General features: G+C 43.5%; 1 protein-coding gene across 1 annotated transcript in view; it reads right to left on the reverse strand.

The window, feature by feature from the left end:
- The window catches only part of LOC136372043 (ceramide synthase 4-like), a 36,069-nt gene extending 23,965 nt beyond the window's left edge, over positions 1-12,104 (reverse strand). Inside the window, exon 1 of the mRNA XM_066336510.1 lies at positions 12,070-12,104. Coding sequence (XP_066192607.1) covers positions 12,070-12,089 — 20 coding nt within the window. The 5' untranslated portion in view covers positions 12,090-12,104. The remainder of the gene's footprint in view (positions 1-12,069) is intronic.
- Between the last annotated feature and the right edge of the window lie 9,667 nt (positions 12,105-21,771).

Raw genomic sequence — 21,771 nt, forward strand, 5'->3', positions numbered from 1 at the left:
ATCACAACCATGGAGTCTTAGAATGGGCTGGGTTAGACAGGACCTTGAATCTCGTTCCCCCTCCTGCCTTGGGCAGGGACATTTTCCACTATCCCAGGCTGCTCCAAGCCCCATCCAACCTGGCCTTGGACACTTCCAGGGATCCATGGGCAGCCACAGCTGCTCTGAACAACCTGTGCCAGTGCCTTACCACCCTCATGGGGAAGAATATTTTCCTAATATCTAATCTAAATTTACTGTCTCTCAGTTTAAGCCATTCCTCCATGTCCTGTCACTCCAAGCCCTTGTAAAAAGTATTTCTCCATCTTTCTTGTAGGCTCCCTTCAGGCACAGGAAGGAAATGTAACGTCTTTTCTTGATTTGGACTTTACTATTCACCTCAATGAGTCTTTTGATCTGACTAAAACAGGATGCTGTTTCTTAAAATTTTGACTCATTTCTCCTGGCAGTTGGACAGCCAATTCAGCTTGAGGACAAAGCTGATTAAAAATATATGTGTAATTGATAGTAAGTGGACACCAACTTTCTAACCACTTATAGAAAAATATATATTATATATATCATATATAGAATCTATCATATCTAGAAAGCAGGAAAACATTTTCCTTTTTCTCCAAAGAAAAAGGAAAATGGTCTTATGAAAAATGCATCCTTCTGCACTGTGCACTGCCTGATTTCAGCTTTTTAGAGTAAAACCCACAGCATAAAAATCCTCCTAAAAATCCGGAGCCTGAAATACTGAGGAACTCCGACCATAAGAAGTTGAAGTATGGCTTCACTAGCACTAAAAAGAATATCCTGGTCTTTTACCAGAGTTCAGTTTGACAATAACCAACAGTATTTTCTTTCTGGTGTAGCTTCTGGACCTCTGGAAACTGCAGTTTTGATCCCACTTCCAGGCTGCTCTCCACTCCTTCTTCTAGCTCTCCTTCCAGAAAATGCCTGGACAAAAACCACTGGCACACAAAATGGAGATAAACAGTGTTTGTAGACCCATCAAATCCTGTTTTAAGAGTCTGACAAACAAGATGCAACAGTTTTTGAGTTGCCCACCAAATCTTGAGTCTCTACAGCTCTCTGGGGTCTAGAGTACACCTACCTGCCCCACCAAGGCTGTTTGGAGGTGGGAAGATCTGCTATCAACCACCTGTTCTTCTGGCAGGGCTGTAGCATCCTTTAGCAACAGTTCCCTTCCTTTGCTTTAAGTGCTCCAGCAAAAACACCTGAAGCCAGGACCATAGAGGTTGGTGATGGCTCACTAGTGACAGAGCTAGCTGAAGCACACATATACACCAGCCAGAAAAAGCTTTTCAAACTACTCAGTAAACCTGCTGCCCTCCAGCAGCTCCATTTGGGGGACACAGCCCTGTGCCCATGGGACAGGGTGGCTGGGCCGAACCAAGCCTTGGTGAACCATTTTTTCAGGGTGTCCACAAACTTCCTACAGACTGTGTGAACCCAGGTTTCTCCATAAAAATCTACATTTTTAGAGCAGAATGTGTCTGCGTAGAAGCAGACTGTAGATGGACTTAGCCTAAGATGAATTCAACATCCTGTCACCATGATGCATGGTGACACAACATCAAAACAGCTTGTGTACTTCAGACAGTACTGGATACCAGCTTGGAAGTGCCAGATAACCTAAGTGAGGTGCCTCAATAGAAAAGAACTTTACTGGCAATGAACGTACCAATCTCTAAATGCTGGTAAATTTTCTCAGCTGTTAAAAATCTCAGCTCTAGTTGGGAAAAGCATTAGGAATACCCAGGAGAACTCCAGGGAGAAATTACACTTCCTCTTTGGCTCAGCTCTTCAAAAAACATCTCTACAGTAGGTTTCCCACTGTGCAGACAGAAGGCATGCTGTGGAAAACTGCCATCACAGCCAGCTTTGCAGCTACGCAATCCCACATTCTCCCTCCTGAACTGGATATATCTGGCAACAACACAAAAGCACACTTGGTAGAGAACAGCAGCTGAAATCCACTGGGGATTCTCTGTGGGAGAATACAAAATAGATGTCCAATTTGCTAAGGGGGAATATACAGATTCAAAGTGCTGAGGGAGCAAACAGCCATTACGTAATCTACTGTCATGTGCAAATTATAGATAGTCAGGATCACCCTCACAAAATATTTTTTCATCTTTGCAGTTGTCTTTACACATTGCAAAAATACAGAACAGGCTACGACATGAAGCAACGCATATATCTTTTGCAATTTATACAGGTCAAGTTCTCAGGTCAAGGCTGCTGGAAAGCTGAAGACAATGGTGTGTCCTAAAGGCCCTTTAAGTACCCACAAAAAAGTATAAGCGGCCCCATTTCTTTCTCAGAAGTTCTTAACACCTCACACAGCGTCTGTCCTGCACTGTAACTTTGTAACACGCAGAACCAAGCCCTTCAGCTCTGAATACAAACCCCTTCACAGAGAGCTCAGCAAGAACAGAGATAAACAACAGTGGGAAACACTGGATAGATCAACATAAGGGCTTTACAGACAAGCAACAAAGTAGTGAATGCTGAAAGAGCAGCTTTAGGTTGGTTGTAGAAGGTAGATCTAAGGATGAAATCAAAAGCAGAGAAGTATCACAGCCACACCATGGGGACAGGGAGGACAAGGCTTCAGCTCTTCCCAAGCTCATAGTGCACCAAGAAGAGACAGGCAAAGTGGAATTCACAGAGCTCCTTTGATGTGACACAGCCCAGAAGGTCTTGAAGCAACTGGATTCTACAGCCCAATGGCCCCATCCACTGTATTTACTTTTTTGAATCTTGCCTTTTCTAGCGTTGCTTGTTTTTTCAGTTTTTATGAACACAGGGGTTTTATCTGAATCCTCAGCATTACAAAGATCTCTGCTGCTGGGCTTGCTGAGCTGCCCCAAGGAGAGCAGGAATTGCTGCATCCACAGTGCCTGCAGCAGAGCAGCACTGCAGGGCTCCCCACCCTAAGCCACAGAACACCACTGTACTTAGCTCCTCAGGGCCAGGTTTATACTCGGTTTCGCTTTCGAAGCAGAACTGTTGGAGAAGAAGCAGGGCATCCAGCTAAAGAGGTTACTCCTTGTCTCACAGGTAAAATGGCTAAGCAGGTTTACCCAGGCAATGTTAATAGTTGCTTACATCTTCAAAGAGTTACTCTGCTGCTTCACTTACAGACTCCATTCCCAAGTGAAACATTAATATATAGGTACAGAAATATTAATGTAAATTTACATGTATGAATATAGCAGATAAGGGTGGAGAGGAAACAGAGAGAAACAGCCTACACGTCTTGGAAAGAGTTCACTACAAAAGCCTTCAAGTGCTCAATTACAGCAGACATAGTCCATTGTCTGCAGATGGATTATACAGGTTTGTGGGTGAACCATGCCACAGGTACAAACATCCCTGAAGTGGCTCTGGGCCAAGCCATTTAGGTCAGCCAAGTCTTATTAGCTTAAGTGCAGCATCATGTTAATGACCTGGCTGCCAGACCAGTGCAGGGATTCCTGCAGCAGCCTTCCTGGTGCAGCCAGTTTTCCCAGGATGCAATCATCCCCAGCAGCACAGCACTGCCACAGGGGAAGTCACTAGTTAATGGCAAAGCACACCACCATAAAGATGCAGTTATGCTGCTTCTCGAGTTGAGCTGCTTTATTTTTCCATGGGGTTAAGGCTAAAGAAAACCAAAAAAGCCTCTTCAGTCTTGATATGCTGGAGACCAAAAGGGAGAGGCTTGTCTTATCTTCTGGAGAAATTGGGATCAAGAAACAAAGTCCTCCATATATTTCTAAAGATTCCTGTTATTTCAAACGAGAAGAGTCATTGTGTTCCTGCCCTACAGTGGTCCATATTGCCTAAATTTGAGTTTCCACTGCCTATTAAGCATTTGAACCTTTAGCTAATTTTACTAAGAAATCAATTAGTCAAGAACTCCAGGGGTAAATTCCCTCCTGATAGCTTTTCTAGACAGTTTTGCATTTGATACTTCCCATAATCCTGATGTCTTCAACTAAAATTACTTGTTAGAGCTACCCAAAAGAAATCACTAGTTTAGATATGAAACTTACTGCATCTCTTTTAGGCATGAATAAATAGTTTTAACAAATAAAACTCTGACTAACACAGCACAGGCTATCTTTTGAACACTCATATTATATTTAATATCGTAATCTACATCTCCAAGGGTTTTTCTTTTTTTAAACTTTCACGCTAATGATCACAATACTGGTATTATAGGATTATAGCTCTAGGATAATTCTTTTCTTTTTTTTGTAAAATCTTTTATACATTTCTTCCAATATATATCAAAATTTGGTAAAATTTATAAATTAAAAAATCACTAAAGATTTGGTAAAACATGTGGATAAAAAAAATCTTTCTTCCAAAATTCTTAATTACATATAGCATTATTTTCAGCATACTGAGACAGAGATTAGTTAGAGTCTCCTGCCTGAAGGGAATATATTATGCTTTTCAAATTTCACTTCAGCTTTGATATGTTCATTTTCATTTCCTCATCTCTGTTAGCCATCTTGGAGTCATACGTGCTTTCAGATATTGTCCTATTCATAACAACATTTCTCTTGCCCAAGATCCCTTTTTAAACTATGTTTCTCTTGGTTCTTCACCATTTAAAGGCTTTTCTTATAATGGAAATTTAACCATGGATGGACAGTGTCTAAGGAACTCAGCTGAAATTCATCAATTAAGAAAAAATGCCTAAGAAGGTCCCCCCAAAGTATTGAAAAAATATTTAAACCTTTCCATATAGTTTCAGTTCATGAACTACCCATTGACCTTAGCTCTCCTAGCATGCCTCTACACCCTGTCAAAGTAACATTCCTACAGAACCTACTACTCTCTACATCTCCATTTCTTTGAACTTCTTTTGCAGATTTTTACAAGCCTGCTTGCTCTGGCCATAACTGATGCAGAATCTCCAATCACATGTACAGATTTTGATATTAATCTCTTTTTACCTGCTGCTAAGTCTGCTTTATTTCTCTAGTTTCCTAGCCTTCTTATCTCTTTCTCTTGTGACTCTATATGCCCTTTTTCCTAAAACTACAGCTTCTGGCAGAACTTTTTTTTTTTTTTCATGAAGTAAGATGTTTCAACTCTGACCAGCAGCAAGAGAAATGAAACCACAACCACCTTACCTTTGCAATCACCAACACTATGTTCTCCAGGCTCACCTTCCTCACTCAGACTGTTCTCCATAGTATCTTCTTTGGAAGATAATTGAAAATTTGAAATTATTTGTGTAGCCTTGTTTCTCCACCAATGTGCAGTGACTCTCAACTTCCTAGCTTTCAGATGTTCCCCTCAGTTAGGTCTATCAGCTGACATTTCCTACCAAATTATTTCATGTCTGCTGGGTATACAAGAATAAATTCATTTTCCAAATCATGTGCTGCTCTGTTCAAAGGCAAAAATATTCATGTATACCATCTTTTGGGAGAGCTCTGTTCCAGAAAAGCCATAAAATGCCCAAACAAACATTTGAAACTGCAAATATAAGTTCTATAATAGACAAACTTGCTTACCTAGATCTGCAGAGAACATCTTCCTCACCCAGGATAAATTACATACTAACCTCCCATACCTTATGCTCCACTTGCCAGCTCCTTTCCTTGCTGGGCTGCTCTGCCTGGCTCCCGAGCAGACTGCAAGGTATGACCGACAGCATGGGTTTCAGCTGATGTCACTCACCACGTCAGAATGCAAATCAGGCAGCTCTTCTCATTCAATCATCCCTCACTGAGGGGGATGAGTACAACTTCCTGGTTTTCCCCAGGGAAAAACAAGCATTAGTTTATTCAGCTAAAAACAAGGCCAGAAAAGGCCCTAAATACTTCTGGCTTCACCATGTCTTTGTTCAGAAGGTACTCAGAACAGTGTGCCCAAATTTTTCTTAGGCTCCCTCTTGCTACCAATGTGCTTTCAGAAGCTGTTCTGGGTGCTCTTTACACCCCTCACTCCAGCTTTAGCTTTCTAATCTGCATCCTTCCTTGGCCAGGCAACACTTCTATATTGCTCTTGGTTATTCATACTACTCCCACCTTTCTGATGCTTCTTGGTTGAGTTTAAGCTCAAACAACAGTTCCATGCTCATGCCTGTTTGCCTTCTACCATTTTTGTTCCTGTACATATGTGCTTTGAACTGGCTATCCTGGAAGATCAGCACCTTTACCTGTCATGAGAGTCTCTCATAAAATCCTGCCAAGTACATTCCTAAAGAAGTGCAAATCTTTTCTCCTGAAACTTAAGAAAATCCCTAGAAGGTACCTTCAAGTTTTGAAATACCACAGCTGTTTCTGCCATATTTTTCCACCAAGAACCTGGAGATACTTCCCTACTAATGCTGCAAAAAACAAGGGCTGAACTGCAGCACTCATCAAACTAGTCTAAAAAACAAAGTGCTGTATTAAATTATCAGGGTAAAAGCAACAGAGACAAATGCTGAAGACCTTTTCTCTTTGGCTGGGACCTAGTCCATGACTGAATTATTAAATGAAGTATCATTCCTATTTTACTTCCAAGGCAGAGTGAGGTAACACAAACCTTGTTGTCCTGGCACTTGAGAACAATGTTCTGCTACTGAACATTACCCTTATATATAAAAAAACCCCAAAAAATTCTGTGAAAAACCACTAGAGATTGCACGCTGATTATTTGGTTAAGGCCACATCACTGTGCAGAAAGCTACAGAACATACTACTTAGTAAGAACATCAGATACCACTGGTGTCCAAGTAAAGCAACTGAGGCACTCAAAGCACCAGCTACATCTCCACAAAACATGGACATGCAATCCCAGACCTATGTGTGTTTCCTCAAGAGTGCAAATGAAATATAAGAAGGAGGCACCTATAAACCCCAAATAAGCTACTTATCAATTTCTTTGCATTTTTTTGTTAATTCTTTGTCCTGGCATCTACTATTTCCTCCAGTCTCGCTGTAGAAAGAGCCATCACTGTCTGACATCACTTGATAGAACTGACAAAGAAAATCAAGTTATTGGCCTCAGGCCACAGTAAACTAAGAGGTCAGGTTGGAAGATCACTCAAAGAATCAAGAGAGGTCTCCTAGAACTTCTCACATGCTCTTTCTCTAAATTCATCAGTACCAGAGTCAGGAAAGCTTAATGAGATCGTGTCCTTCAATCTAAGAGACAGTAAAAACTGCCCAAAAACTTCCAAACAGAAATGCTATTTAACCACAAAGATTGTACCAACAAGCAGTTCACCAATAGAAGCCTTTTGACAGATTTTGCAAGAGAAAGGCACGAAAAGGAATCACACTGTGGGAATACACACTGAATAAAGCTCAAGAGTTTGAATCTGGGCAGCAATAACTATGTGAGAAACTCTTCCAAAGACAAGCTCTGGCCTTACAACCCAGTTTATGTGTATGGATGTTCAGATGCTGGAGAAGCAAAAAATACTTGCCCAGATAATTCATGACAATACATATCCCTGACACTTTTTCTACTGCAAACTGAAATCACTCAACTGATTATCATGAACCCTGTTACTCAACTAACACATATCAGGCCTCAAAAAGTTTAATTCTAACTTAAAAATTTGGAATAAAAAGCAGGTATTAGGTTCAAGCTTCCAAGCCATACTCGAATCACAGTAAAATACCAACACAGCTCTCAATAAAGCCTCTTTTTCTGAGCTTGTGGGACAGTGCAACGCTTCTCCAGTACATTACCTGAGTCTCCAGTCCTTTCAAAGCATAAACATTCCTAAATAGTCATACTATAGCAGTCTGATGGCTCTCTCCTAATTTATCCTCTAAGAATCACCCTTGGCAACCCTATCTGGTCCCTTCCAGGACAGAGATGAAGAGCTCCTCCTCTTCTGTCCTTGTGCCTTCAGCCACACGCTAGGTTCTGCAGTTTGTAGCGGCTCTCAGAAGCTCTTAGTCTGTAGTTTCACCTACAACTCCTATTTCCCTGCAGTCCAAAGTGTCACCATTGCTCCTAATTCATAGAGTCAAGCCCTACACTGAATCAAGCACTCTTATCCCTCTTTCTCCCCCAACCAGGCCATTTCCCCAAAGACAAGTTTTCTATTTCATCACACCAGCACCTCTGAGCATCCACCTCAACAAAGCACTGAACTCCTGAACAACTGATCTTGGGTCAAAACGAGAGAACCTGCTGTGTTAAATAAGGAAGCCTAAGGGACCGATCTATGCAACCTCTGCCACAGACCTCACAAAGATGAAACAGCAAAGTAGAATTGGATCATCTTGAATGCCAATGTAGATTAGAAAAGTGCTTACCTATCACTTGGTATCAATCTGTTGCATGAAGCTGAGGGAGGTATCCTGTATTACAGTGCAGTATACCAACACATACAGTGAATAACTTTTCACACAATCCTCACTCCCCTCCCTTATGCAGGAGAGACACACACACTAATTACTTTCTGTGATTTGGCTGTAAATTTCAGTATCAACAGTTCCATCAGTTTCCCAGGTATTTGTTCCTGCAAACTCTCCTGCCTGTTCCAGAGCTTAGAAAAAAAATTAATTAGGCTAAAATTAAGATTCTTTAATTATACCCCTACCTGTAAAACTAGTACATGCTTTCATGGTGTTTCATTTCAAAACACAAAACTTAAAACCTTATCTGAGAACATCTAGATTCCCAACGTTATTGCAAAAGCAAAATATGTCGAAAACATTGAGAGAGCAACTGATAGAAAGATTTCCCTTTCTCCAAGATTAAAAGCATTGAGACTCACTTTTCACAATCATTACTGCTTAATGAGTAGAGCCATCTATCATATCATGACATTCACTTGAAAACAAATATGAATTATTCTTAATTAGCACAGATATCTTAAAAACAGTGTGATAGGGGCAGCTTATAAAGCAGAATGTAAAACTCCAGTTGTTTCCATAGGCATTGTCCTCTTCTCTATGCCGGAGTAGTGCCTAACATGAAGAGAACCTGCCTCCAACCGAGCTTTAGCTGTTACATAAACAAATAGGACAGGGCATTCCTTGTCAAGATTTGAAGGCTGCAACCACGCTGTGCTATTCATCCAGCAATTCTGGCATTAGAGGATGGCTTAACTATATATGCAGTGGAACCCTTTTAATGAGTGATCCCACTGGACACAGATAGGGTTTATTCGGATTGCTCAGCCCTGGTGGTCCTCTTGGTCTTCTGACGAACACAGTCACTCCTTAAACTGGACTCGTCCTGCTGCTCTGCTGCCGAGGAACCCTGTGTTTGCTGCGGGCACGAGCGGATCTGAGAGAGCATTCTGACATTACATCTATTCCCCCCGGGCCAATTCCTCTGCAGAACAGACAATAATTTACCTCACTGCAGCCGGCTGTTCTGCCCTGCCTGAGCCGACACCATCCCGCCTGCAGGAGCTGCAGAGCTGAAGACCCCAGCCTCGAGCAAAAGGCGGTGCCAGCCTCAGCCAGTTGGGTCCCCCAGCACACCATCAGCACCTCTGGCTTCCGCAGCACAGCCCTGATTCATGCTGGCTGAGCTCAGGGTTTATTTTTAAAATACCGATACTGAGGGTCACTTTCTCCTTGCTTCAATTCACCACAAGTAACATTACAAGAAAAGTCACACAGAAGTGATTATTTGGGGAATTCTGCCTTCATGCTTCTAATTCAGTGTCCTCTCTAAACAGAAAATTTCCTCTGATCTTTAAAAACATTAAACACAAACTGTGACATTTCATCTTTCAAACCATGCAGAAGGACCTTTCACATATGTATGAAGACAGACAGATGAACAACAGGAAAGCTGTTACCCAAAGGCTCTTGTAGTACCTCAGGGATAAAAATAACACTACTTATTACAAACAAAATAATCTGAACATAGACAGTTTACCTCTTTCACAATTTATTTTTCCTAATGTGTTTTGATTCAAAGCCTCGATATTTGTTGGCTTGGAAGGCATCTGCCATACCTGTGGCTACCAGTGTAGCAAGCTCACAAAGAAAAGAATTTGAAGAATTTCTTTATTTTTGGAACTGACTTTTAAAACAAAGACACTAGTTCTTATCAAAACCAGTTTCAGTAAAAGGTGAATCAGTCTTGAATTTATGGTATTACTGTAGTCTTCTCTGAACATATTTCCTATTTTTCCAAATAAAACTCCTGATTAATTAAAACAAAAACATATTGGAAAAGGAGTGGGGAACACGCATTGGGTTCTTGACATTGCGGTTTAATTCTGGACAAACCTGCTGAGGCATAGTCATCAGTAAAGATGAAAACACTACAAAAATGACCCCAAACAGAACAGCCTTATGTGGACTTTCAAATGGGAAAATGATGACATTTGTTTTCTTTTTACTTAAGAAAGAACCTGCTGTAGAGTGCCAGCAGAATTAAACATGAAACCTTCAATACAGATATACTAAAGGTGAATACTTGCATATAGCAGACCCACAATAAAATACAAGCCATTATTTGAATGAGGAGGGTGGCTAAGGGCACAGAGCACAGACTTGCAGACACCTAGTTAAGGTGGAAAACACCCTAAAGCCAGGTCCGTGTGTGAGATCAGGAGCACCAAGTCAGGTGAGCACACAGCAGGCCCAAGCAGAAGAGGTCTGCCTACACCTGTGGTGGCCAGCATGCATCCAGTGGAGAACAACACTTTGCATCCTCAGCCCTTCATGGCAGCTTCACCCCAGTCTGGGCTGGGTAACAGCTCTTGGAACTGATCCAGAACCAGACCGTGCACTGGGCATGCCAGGGCCGTCGATGCTGCTGGGCAGGGGGCAGTGCCCCAGCTCCTGGCAGAAGTTCCTGTACACCTCCTCTCAAGTGTACTCCAAGTCTAGGGACTCCATAAACTGCAGCTTTTACAACAGAACCTGCAGTGTGTGCCACTGCAATGAAACAGTGCTGGAAATGTGTAAATTTTACACCTGTAAAATACTCCATCAAAGTGTTTAATTACTGAGTTAATATCAATTAGAACAAGGATAACTAATTTTACCAGTAAGAAATAATTACAAGATTTTGATTTCCTAAAGAACAATCTATTTTCAAGTAAGAATTTTGACTTCTGCTTTTCCATTACATGAAAGCATGGTTTTTCTCCTAGAGGGAAGAAACCTGGAAGAGACATTAGAAATACAAGCAGGATATAAAACACAGAGCACAATAAATAATTCTGATGCCAGAAATCTTATGGCACTTTTGTTCTTATCAACAGGCTCTAAATTCACAGCTAAAGTGGAGTCAGTTAAAAACTGCATACCCCTCAGTTCAACTGCACCCCCACTGGATTTTGTTGTGTACTTGTTATGTCATAGTCATGTCTGGACGCATCCAATGAGTCTAAATTTATTTTTTTTAAAAAAGTGATTTTTCAGATAATGCTGTGATATAATGACTCAGTTTTCGGCATTTCAAAGAACAAGTACATGTTACTTACACTCTACAGTATGAAAAATCAAGATGGACTATTTGTTCTGACTTGTGCATGTTAGTTCTTTGATGTTCTATAATCTCCTTTCTTCTAAGTTTGCTTTCACCTGAACAAAGCCTAAGACTGGAGGACCACAATGTGAAAAGAAACAGATGTCTTTCCTTTAAGATTATATCAGTGTGTAGAGAGATCCACCACAGTCCTTAAAATGAAACTGCTGCTCTTTCCAGCATGAAGATTCCCCTGCTGAGACAGGTTCCTTTCAACCAAGAGCCAGTGTAAACCAACAGTCATCAAAGACTGGACCCTGGCCTCCACCTCTTCCTAGCCAGCACTCCCACTTCACTGCCCCTACCCCACCATGCTCAATACAGGAATTTGTGAGGTTTCACAGAGAACCAGCTTGAGAAAAAGATTTGGGTTTAAACCAAACTTTTTTTGGTTTTACTTGGTTGTGATTTTACGCCATGCCAGTTCCTCAGTGCAATTCACTTCCTGGCTTCAAAATCATTTGTGCAGGCTCAATGCAAGGTGTAAGGGGAAAAGACAAGTGGCCCAGACCTGGCAAAGGTGGTACCCCTCTCTACAGAAATGCAACTCAAGCTAATGAAACTGTACCTCCACTGAGCTCCAAATGCGCATCTGCTACATCATACCTGGAAATATCTGGATTCATTTCATCAAGTCCTTACTGGCCTCTGCAAAAGGAACCTGAAACAAAACAAAAACAAAACACACACAAAACAAACAAACAAACAAACAAACAAACCCACCAGAGAATTAAGACTAAATATAGGATAGATGCAGCCCCAAGCAATTTCTGGGTGTACATCCGCAACTAACTTGCAGGGACCCTCTGCATCATATCACACCAAACACCATGCCTATATTTCTCTCCTATTTCTCTCAGGAGTGAATAGCAAGCTTATAGAACTATCCCCTACTCATCTTTGATCTGAAAAAGTAGTGTACAATAACACTCCAGCTGCATTTTACCCTCTTGCAGAGAAATTTGCTATGAATTAGGATCTGAAGATTCCCTGAGGGATCTTTCACTGACAACACTGCTTCCAAAGTCTGGACAAATCATCATGATCTTGGCAGGCAGCAACCCAGCCACTATAGCTCAGCTGTGACATCCCTCAATCTGCTGCAAGCACTGGTCACAAACTCAACTCGTGTGCTAGTTCTGTGCACAGCACTCTCCAAAAAGAGGAGTCTCATGGACTTCTACCTTGGAACTGCCTTAGAAGAAAATGAGACAAAGCTCAGGTGCACCCACATGGCTGGAGCCTTGACTCCTGTAGCTGTATTGACTAAACTCTCCTTCACCATAACCACTTTTCACAAGCAGAATTAGCAGGTTTGCTGTTTGATTTTTGTGTATTGAGCCCACATAAGCTGCTTCCTAGAATAATGCTAAAAAAAGTGATCTACAGAGGCTTTCACTTCCTGCCCTGCCCTGTAAAGTATTGTTCTCTGCCATAAACATGTCAGAGAAAAAAAATTTGGATAACTCTCTGAACCTGAAAGCATTTTCCCCCAAAAAGCTCTGCAGGGAAGAGTCTAGGATATTACAAAAGCTAGAGTGATAATACAGATGAAAATTTAGAAAAACACTGTCAATTTTCTTGTTATGTATCTGAAAGAACAGAAACCAGTTGAACTTTCCTGATACCTTTTTGTTTCTTGAGCCTTTTTGGGCTCATGAATATCATTAAAGATTCTCATTAGCTGCCTTTCAGAAAAAATATGAATGGCAGGAATGCCTGATTCAGTTATTTTTGTGTTTACTGGACACTGACAGGTTTATAAAAGATTGGCTGTTGTCAAGATATTGACTTTCCAGACCTCATGCTGTCCTTCAGAACAGACATCATCTAAGTTCTACACTCAAAAGGACATCAGAAACTGTAAGTGGTGTTATAAAGGCCAATGAAAATGCGCTCCATCAATCTGGTGACCTCATGAACTGAAGAAAAAAAGCTCCATCATGAGGAGAAGTTTTAAAAAGAAGCCTTCTTTAGCTCTATTTCACCAGAAAGGCATACTGAACTCTGAAGCCTGTGATGATGCCTGCAAGAGTACACAGCCTCGAGGCTTTAGAGTTCTGACAGGCTGGTGTCCTCAGACAGACTTGGGAGGCAAAAGCAGATAGTTTAGACATCCCCAAGCACCACTCATCTCTCTTTTGGCAATGCAGGGTCTCCCCAGACGCTGTCCAACAATATGGGAAAAGGACACCCACTCAGATGAGTTTTTATTTTTATTAGAACTGAAATACAGAATTAGTTCCTTAAGCCCAACATGAAAGGCTGGCAGCATGAATCTAATCTTTGCCACATGTGAACAAAGAAGCCAAGTCTCTTGTAGTTACCGGTGTGACAGACAGCAAAAATAAACCTATTTCTGTGGATTTTGGTAGACTAAAAGGACAGGGCAATAATAATTTTTTATTGCAGATGTTTACTCTCCTTCCAGTCTGGAAGCAGCTGGCAAGCTGCAAAGTCTCTACAGTATCTTATCTTCTTAACATAACTCTGATACGAGATGGGAATTAGACTAAGAAAATTAATATTATATGCAAATTTCAACAGATTTTAACAGCTAATAACCCCCAGCAGCTTTGATTCTCAGTAAAAAGCTCTTTTGGCTTAACATAAGAGGCAGTTTTCCATTTTGGCAGCTTCTTTTCTGCTCTGAGCACAAGCATCTCACGAAGTCTTATCTTCCAGTGTACAACCACCAGGTTAAAAAAAGTTTTGTCCTTTTTATATATTTTTTTAACAGAAATGCAGAAAAAATTCTTCTGCATTTTCAACCCCCATGGCTATCTTGATAAACCTGAGCTTGTAGATTCATCAGTCACCAATTGCATCTCACATCTCACCCCAATTCTCATTGTTGACTGAAGCAGAGGTTGGTTCCTTCTGAGTACAAACTTCACCATGTGTGTCCTCTCACACACACTTTCCATGTGACTTTGACAAAATTAATCTCACAAAACACCATACTACATTTTCAAAAGAAGGAATTACCTTCAAATTATGATAAATTGATGTAAATAAATATGCATTTTCCAATCTGGTGAGTTAAAATTCAGCTGTTGGACTGCAAATTAACACCGGTCTGTTCCAGAAACACTCACCCCATGCCCTGACACCTGACTTTCCTCTTATCCCACTGCCATTACCTCCTAAAACCTAGCAGCTGGTCTGGCTTAAAACAATTCCAAAAGTGGAATTTGCTGTCGAGTATCTGATTTGAGGTTTTTGGAAACTCCAGTCCAAAGTTAGGGTCGGGTTTTTGTCCTTATCCTACTTGAATTTTGATCATTACACAAATCTTTCTAAAAACAATTCAAATCACGAACGAAATGCCTCCTGCCCAGCTTTGCCATCCTTTTCTCTGGGAACAATTTCCAGCGCCAGCAAATCTTCCCTCAATTCCATCATTTTTCATGCCGCGGAGTAAAAGCGACAGCCCAGTGCTCGCCCCGCGCTGAGCAGAGCCCGCGTTGAGCAGAGCCCTCGCCCCGGCCCCCGGCCCCCGGCCCCGGCCCCGGCCCCCGGCCCCCGGCCCCCGGCCCCCGGCCCCCGGCCCCCGGCCCCCGGCCCCCGGCCCCGGCCCCCGGCCCCCGGCCCCCGGCCCCCGGCCCCCGGCCCCCGGCCCCCGGCCCTCGCCCGCCGCCCGCTCACCTCCGCGCTCCGCCGCGCCCCGAGAGCGGCCCCTGCGGCCCGGGCGGAGCCGGCGGCGGCCCGGGCACGGCTCCGGAGGCTCCCGAGGCTCCGGAGGCTCCCGAGGCTCCGCTCCCCGCCGCCCGCGGCCCTGCCTCGGCCCGGCTCAGGGCGGCCTCGCGGGGAGAGCTCGGCGCGGCTGACCCGGGGCTCCTTCAGCGAAATTGTAGCTGCTCTTTACACGGAGAAACAGTAGTTAAAAGAATACATAGTATTTCAGCCGAAACAAGGAGAAAGTGCTCCTTCTGTGGATCGCGGCTTTGGAATCAGCGTGGTACAGCTGTATTATAACGCCGGAAAACAAAAACAACAACAACAACAACAACAACAAACCAAAAAAAAAAACCAACCAAAAAAAAAAAAACCAACAGAAAAAACCAAACAAACAAAAAACCCAACACAAAACCAAAATACACCCTTAAGATGATCTATTCTGTCCTGTTTTACGCAGGCCAAAAAAAATTTCACTCCGTCATTCCTGCTCTCAAGCCTGAGGAGCACAGATCCTGTTTGCTGTTCCTGTACTATAATGCATTCTTGGAGCACTTAAGGCTGCTCCCTTGTCTCACTGAAATGCTGCCCATCAGCTCTTTCTTGCCAGACTTTTCTAAAGCTGTAGTCAGCACAGTTATGATGAGCATGGTTATAAATACCTTTGCAGACAGAAATGTGAGCAATTTTAAACAAACACAGTGACTTGCTTACCCATTTGAGTCCATCTGCTCCATTCCCACTGGGCAGTGCACAGCCCAGCTGCTGGCAAAGGGATGCTTGTAACAGTCTCTGTTACAGTAGCCAGGTTGCCAAAGTGTATCAGAGAATATAGTTGCAGGAAGTACTGGGGCCCTGGAGTTACAATCCTGTCACGAAACTGAGGCCGTCTCCAAGCCTCAGGGGACCCCGGTGCTCCTACACGCAGGTGGTTGTCCAGTATCTCCTCATGTACCATCACCGAAACCAACTTAAAACAGTGCTTGATCTGCAATGCCTATATTTATACAGCCAGTTTTTCTGGGGCTGATCCAAAGCCCACTGATGTGAACAAAACCTCCCACTGACTTCCAAAGGATTGGGGTTCCATGAGCAAAAGACTGCTTGTTTCAGTGTGTGAAACAAGATGGAACAAAAACATCTAAGACCTCTGGAGCAAAGAAAGGTGCTTAGGTGTTGTTTGCCTTTTATTTCCTTTGGGTTCGCTGTGACTCTTTTAGTTACAGAGGCGTGACCAAAGTCCTCCCACTCAGGAGGACCTACCAGAGGTCCTCAGCAGAGGGTCCCCAGCACATAGACCTGCAGCAGCACCACAACCCAGCACAAACCTGCCAGGCTCCGCACAGCTAAGCAGCTCAGAACACAGAGCCTTGGTGAGAAGCCTTAACCCTGCATGCCTCAGCAGTCCATAATCATAAATCATGGTGAGTTTAGAATTACAAGTGCTGAATACTGCTACTCAATCCCTCAGCAGTGCTGCCTTCAAGCCATGAAAGATACCAGTCTTTTTGAGATCTGTACCTTAAGACATCCAAAGGGGTCTGAAGGATAAAGATGAGCACAGTCTCTTACCTATCAGTTTTTTTCAATACTTCATGAAACAATTAGGATACGAGGTACTTAAAAATCACTTACCATTTTAGAATATGGACTGCTGAACCCCTGCTGGGTTAATATCTATGTGACAATATATTTATGAGTATACACAGGTTTATAAAAATATAATCATTTATCCAGCAGATGCTCACTGTGAACAGGATGATGCTGTGTTCAGAGGTCAAACGAGTCCTCTAGTTAGAGTCCATGAGAATTGTACCCTCTGATACCCTGTTCAGTGAGTCCAAATAAAGCTCAACAAGCCCAATGGCCATTTTGTCTGTGAGCTCTGAGATGTGATGCTGGACACTGGAAAAGAGGAAGGGTGGCCTTTGCCATTGGGAACAGCACCCTCAAGCAGAAACATGAAGTTCCTCCCAGTCAGCATGACCTGAGGTAAGCACAATTAGTTCAGGCTGGAGAAAAGTAGGCTCTAGGGAGACCTCAGACCCCCTTTAAGTCCCTCAAGGGGCTCCAGGGGAGCTTGAAAAGGACTTTGGGCAAGGGCCTGGGGGGACAAGACAGGGCAGAATGGCTTCCCACTGCCGGAGGGCAGGGCTAGGTGGGATACTGGGAAAAAAATTCTTCCCTATGAGGGTGGTGAGGCCTAGCACACTTTGCCCAGGAAAGCTGTGGCTGCCCCATCCCTGGAAGTGTTCAAGGCCAGGCTGGATGGGGCTTGGAGCAATCTGGGATAGTGGTAGGTGTCACTGCCCATGGCAGGATTTGGAATGAGATGGACTTTAAGGTCCTTTCCAACCCAAACCATTCTTCGATTCTATGAAACTCCAAATTCAACTGAGCACTGATTCCCCAGAGCTGTGCCCATGTCTGGCAATGGTGAGTGAATGCTTGTGCCTGCTGTGGCACATGATCTGGGCAGAGCTGCTGGGCATTGCAGCCTTACTGGTCCACCTTCTCATTAACAAATCTCACCCTTGTGTGGATTCTTGCATTTCAGCCACTCTTGAGTTGTGACTCTCATGACACTTCATCCTACTGTCTTATTCATGCACCTCTGAATCCTAATGAAGATCCCAAAGCCATTATAACTCAAGACCAGGATACAGCATTTTCATGGGATTTGTTCATCTACCCTTGGAAATAGATCCTGTTTATGAAGAAAGAGGGAGGCTTTTCTTCAGGAGATTCATGTCCTCAGGTCTTGAGAGAGGATGCTGTGAGACAGTGTCTAACTAGAACTCACAGAAGCTTTATAAATTACACTCTCTCCTAGGTAGTGTGCTTTGAACAGGTGTCTGCCATCTTAGTTACCCTGAAAACAGAGTAGCTGGTGGGATTTAAAGAATATTCTTGATTAGGAAAATTTGAAAATCTTCTAGGTCTCTTTCCATCTACTGATGACTATTCCTGTAAAAGCAATGACTTCTACAAATTTTCTGGAGTAACAAGTAACAGCTCCTCTTTGAGGGTCAACACCATCTCAAGACATTCTTTTACTGCTGTTCACACTACTCCCTAGGAAGATAATGAGCAGCTTCCTGTTAACACCATTGTATGGATATTTTGGTTTATGTATTTTCCTTTTTCCCACTTAGATAATCCTGAACTCTGTGCCATTTAGTTTCTTAATTTGTTCAAGCCTGATGCACAATTTTTTATTTGGGGACATCAGGTCTCTCTCATCTGTCTCTCAGCAGCTGTTTGCTACCTGGACTCTGCCCTGAATCCTGCAATGACAGACGATGCCAATTGACACAGCTCCATTTCCTCCCTTTCCCGCTGACACCCCACCCCAATATTCTGACACCAGTGTCTGCCCTTACTGCATCATTTGTTTTCTGAACCCTAGGATCAGGTTTAGGATCACAGAGGGACCTCAGATTCTCTGCAAGAGACAGCATGTCCCACATCCCATACACATCACTGCTTATTGCAGTTCACTTACCTGCTCCTGCTGCTGGCATCTGCTGCCCTGTCTTACTTGCACATTTTCACTGCTCTGTATCAGCCTGATTTGGTTGTCCTTGGGTATCCTTATAATCTTAGGTATGCAGAGAAGATGTCTTTTTGCCTGGTGCCAAAGTTCACTATCTTGAGTGAAAGGAACAACTTTGTGTGTGCAGTAGAAAGGAGATAGATGCAGCCACCATGGACACTCAGACACCATGTAAGCCCCTCCCCCAGCTCTGTGGGGAGGCACAAGGGAACCGCTTTGTTGCTATTTTAAGTACAGACCGAAGTATTCAAGAGCCGTTTGTCCTCTCTGTGCAGCCTGGAGGACTTGGGTTACAAGCCTCAAAGACCAACTATTGCGTGTGCTGCTCCAAGGGATCACAGGCAGGAAGCCTGTCCCAGGATCTCTGTCCTTCTTGAAAGGATTTCTAAAGTATCTGACCTGTGGCTAATATTAGACACTGCAACTTCAGCAAGCAATCTGGTGCCCTTTCTATACTGCTTGGCTCTGCCCATTCCTTCTGCGATTTCATCCCGTAGCACCATTTTCAGGGTGAATGTCAGGACCTCAGGACTCACACCACTGGACATTTTAGGGTCCCTTGCTGATATTCTTGTTGAAAAGGGTGAAGTGTCCCAAGCAAGCCTGCTGAAGTGTCAGAACATCTTCCCCTCCCCTTGCAGAGCCAGCACAGAAAAACTCAGGATGATATACTGGATAGCTGATTTTATGAGAACCAAAACTGACTTCATTTCCATTCATTTGCTTTTGAATTTCATTCACAGGTTCTCTGACACTCATACAGAAGTACTGAGATGAATGCATCCAAGTGGTGTTGAAGTAACACCAAGAACAGACAAGACTGGCTGCTAAGTCCTCATCATGTCTCCCAGCTCCTCATAAGTTGGTTGCCATGGGCTATATTTTGAAGACACCTTTCATCCTCATCCCAAGGCTCTTGCTCCAGAGAGTGCCAGGGCTTCACCAAGCCTTGCCACAGCACAGGTGGGACTCTGCAGCCCTGCAGCCAGCCCTAGGAACTGAACAGACTAGAATATTTCAGTTGGAGGGGACCTACAACAACCATCTCATCCAACTGCCTGAGCCCTTCAGGGCTGACCATAAGTGAAAGCTTGTTCTTAAGGCCATTGTCCAAATACCTCTTTTACATTGACAAGCTGGGGGCATTCTCAAGGAAGCCCATTCCAGTGTTTGGCCACCCTCTTCATAAGGAAATGCTCCCTCATATCCAGTGTGAACCTTCCCTGTAGTAGCTTTGAACTGTTTCCAGGAGTGCTGTCCCTGGATCCCAGGTGGAAGAGCTTAGCACCTCCTTCTCCATATCCCCTCCTCGGGAAGCTGCAGAGAACAAATGTCAGCCCTCAGCCTTCAAAGGAGACAAGACCATAACCCTCAGCTGCTCTTCAGCAGCATGCCTTCCAGCCCAACCAGCTTGGTTCCCCTCCTCTGGACTTGTTTGAGGACCTTCACATCCTTTTTAAATTGTGGGGCCCAATTTATAGGATTGCATGCCCATTATATGGAAGGACACAGAAAGGACTGCAGTTATTACAGCTATAGTCAATTGTTTCAGGATGTGCTATGCCAATATTTATTTGCTGTGCACAGTCCTTTGCAGAGGGGAAATGATGGTCTTAAAAGGTACTGGGCACCAACTTGTTTTCAAATGTAATTCAAAGCATAGATTTTAGCTCATAAATCCTGTGTCACTTGCAATTCTTGCTGTTATAGACTGGGGGCACTCAAGAAAAGGGAATTTGTCTCTGTTGTGGTTTGATGCTGGTTAAGACACCAGGCACCCATGAAAATCATAATGAAGGGCTCATGAGTTGAGATAAGGATTGGGAGAAACATTCTAAGGGGAAAACAGGCTCAAACATAAAGGTATAAAGTAAATTTAATACTAACACAATCAGAAGAGAATAATGAAGAGTAAAAGAAGCCTTTCAGTTTGTCACTTGAGATCTTTCTTCAGTTTGCTTAGGGAGAGTAGTCTTTTTCTTCTGCTATTCCATGGGGTCTTTCCCATGGGACACAGTCCTCTGTGAATGTGGTTCAGCATGGTTCTAATTTCACAAGTAGCAGTCCTGCCCAACTTGCTGTAATGTGAGTCCCTTCCATGGGTAAAAAGAGTCTTCCCAAAACAGCCGTGTCATGGCTCACTAGTCTATGGGGTGTAGTATTTTAAGGCTAGGCTGCTCTAGTTTGGAATCAACGTCTCTCTCTCTGTTCCAGTCTCCCACTAGACCACAGCTTTTTTAGCATCCACTAGCTCCAGCATGAGCACCTTTGCTCATGAGTTGCGAGTGGATCTCTTCATTCCCAGTGGAGTTCATGCATTACAAGGGGACAGTTTGTTTCACCATCATCTTCACTACTGCTTGCAGAGAAATCTTAATTCTGACACTTGGAGGACTTCCTTCCCTTCTTTCTTTCCACTGACTTTGGTGCCGCCATGTTGTCTTTTTCCACGTCTTCACTTCTTCCTCTTTCTCTGGCTAGGAGGAAAAAAACTGCTGCTCGTAAGTACCATTGCCAACAAATCCCATCAATTCCAAATTTCTGTAGCATCTCACAGATCTGAGAGGCTGATTTCATCTAATTGTGCATTGGGGAATCACTCCCCATGTTTCTGCTGCCAGCCAAATGGCCAGCTGCCATCGCACAGGCAGTGATGCTGCACCAGCGCCATTCAGTGCCTCTCTTCATGCAGGGCACTGAGAAGGGGAAGTTTCCGCTCCCATCCCTGCCCTTCTGCCTGTGGCACAGCTGGCTAGGGGTGGCCAGGCAGGCAAGGTTCACTGTGGCCTGTGCCAAAATGGTGATGACCGTGGTGGCTGTATGGCCACACCTGGCCTCGGGATCACCTCTGGCGGTGGCGCATTATCACAGCTGGACTGAGGCTATACAGATAAACTTGGCCATACATAAGAAACCCCATTTGGCTAGCCTAGTTCGATATAAAAAAATAAGCAAACAAGTCCCTAGGTGAACAATGATTTGAACTCAAACAGGGAACCCCAGCTAATCCCATTCAATCCTGAATGCAGACACATCATTGGCCAGAGAGGTGGGTGGTGTTGAGACCCTGACCA

This window comes from Sylvia atricapilla, chromosome 26, assembly GCF_009819655.1.
Source record: "Sylvia atricapilla isolate bSylAtr1 chromosome 26, bSylAtr1.pri, whole genome shotgun sequence".
NCBI lineage: Eukaryota > Metazoa > Chordata > Aves > Passeriformes > Sylviidae > Sylvia > Sylvia atricapilla.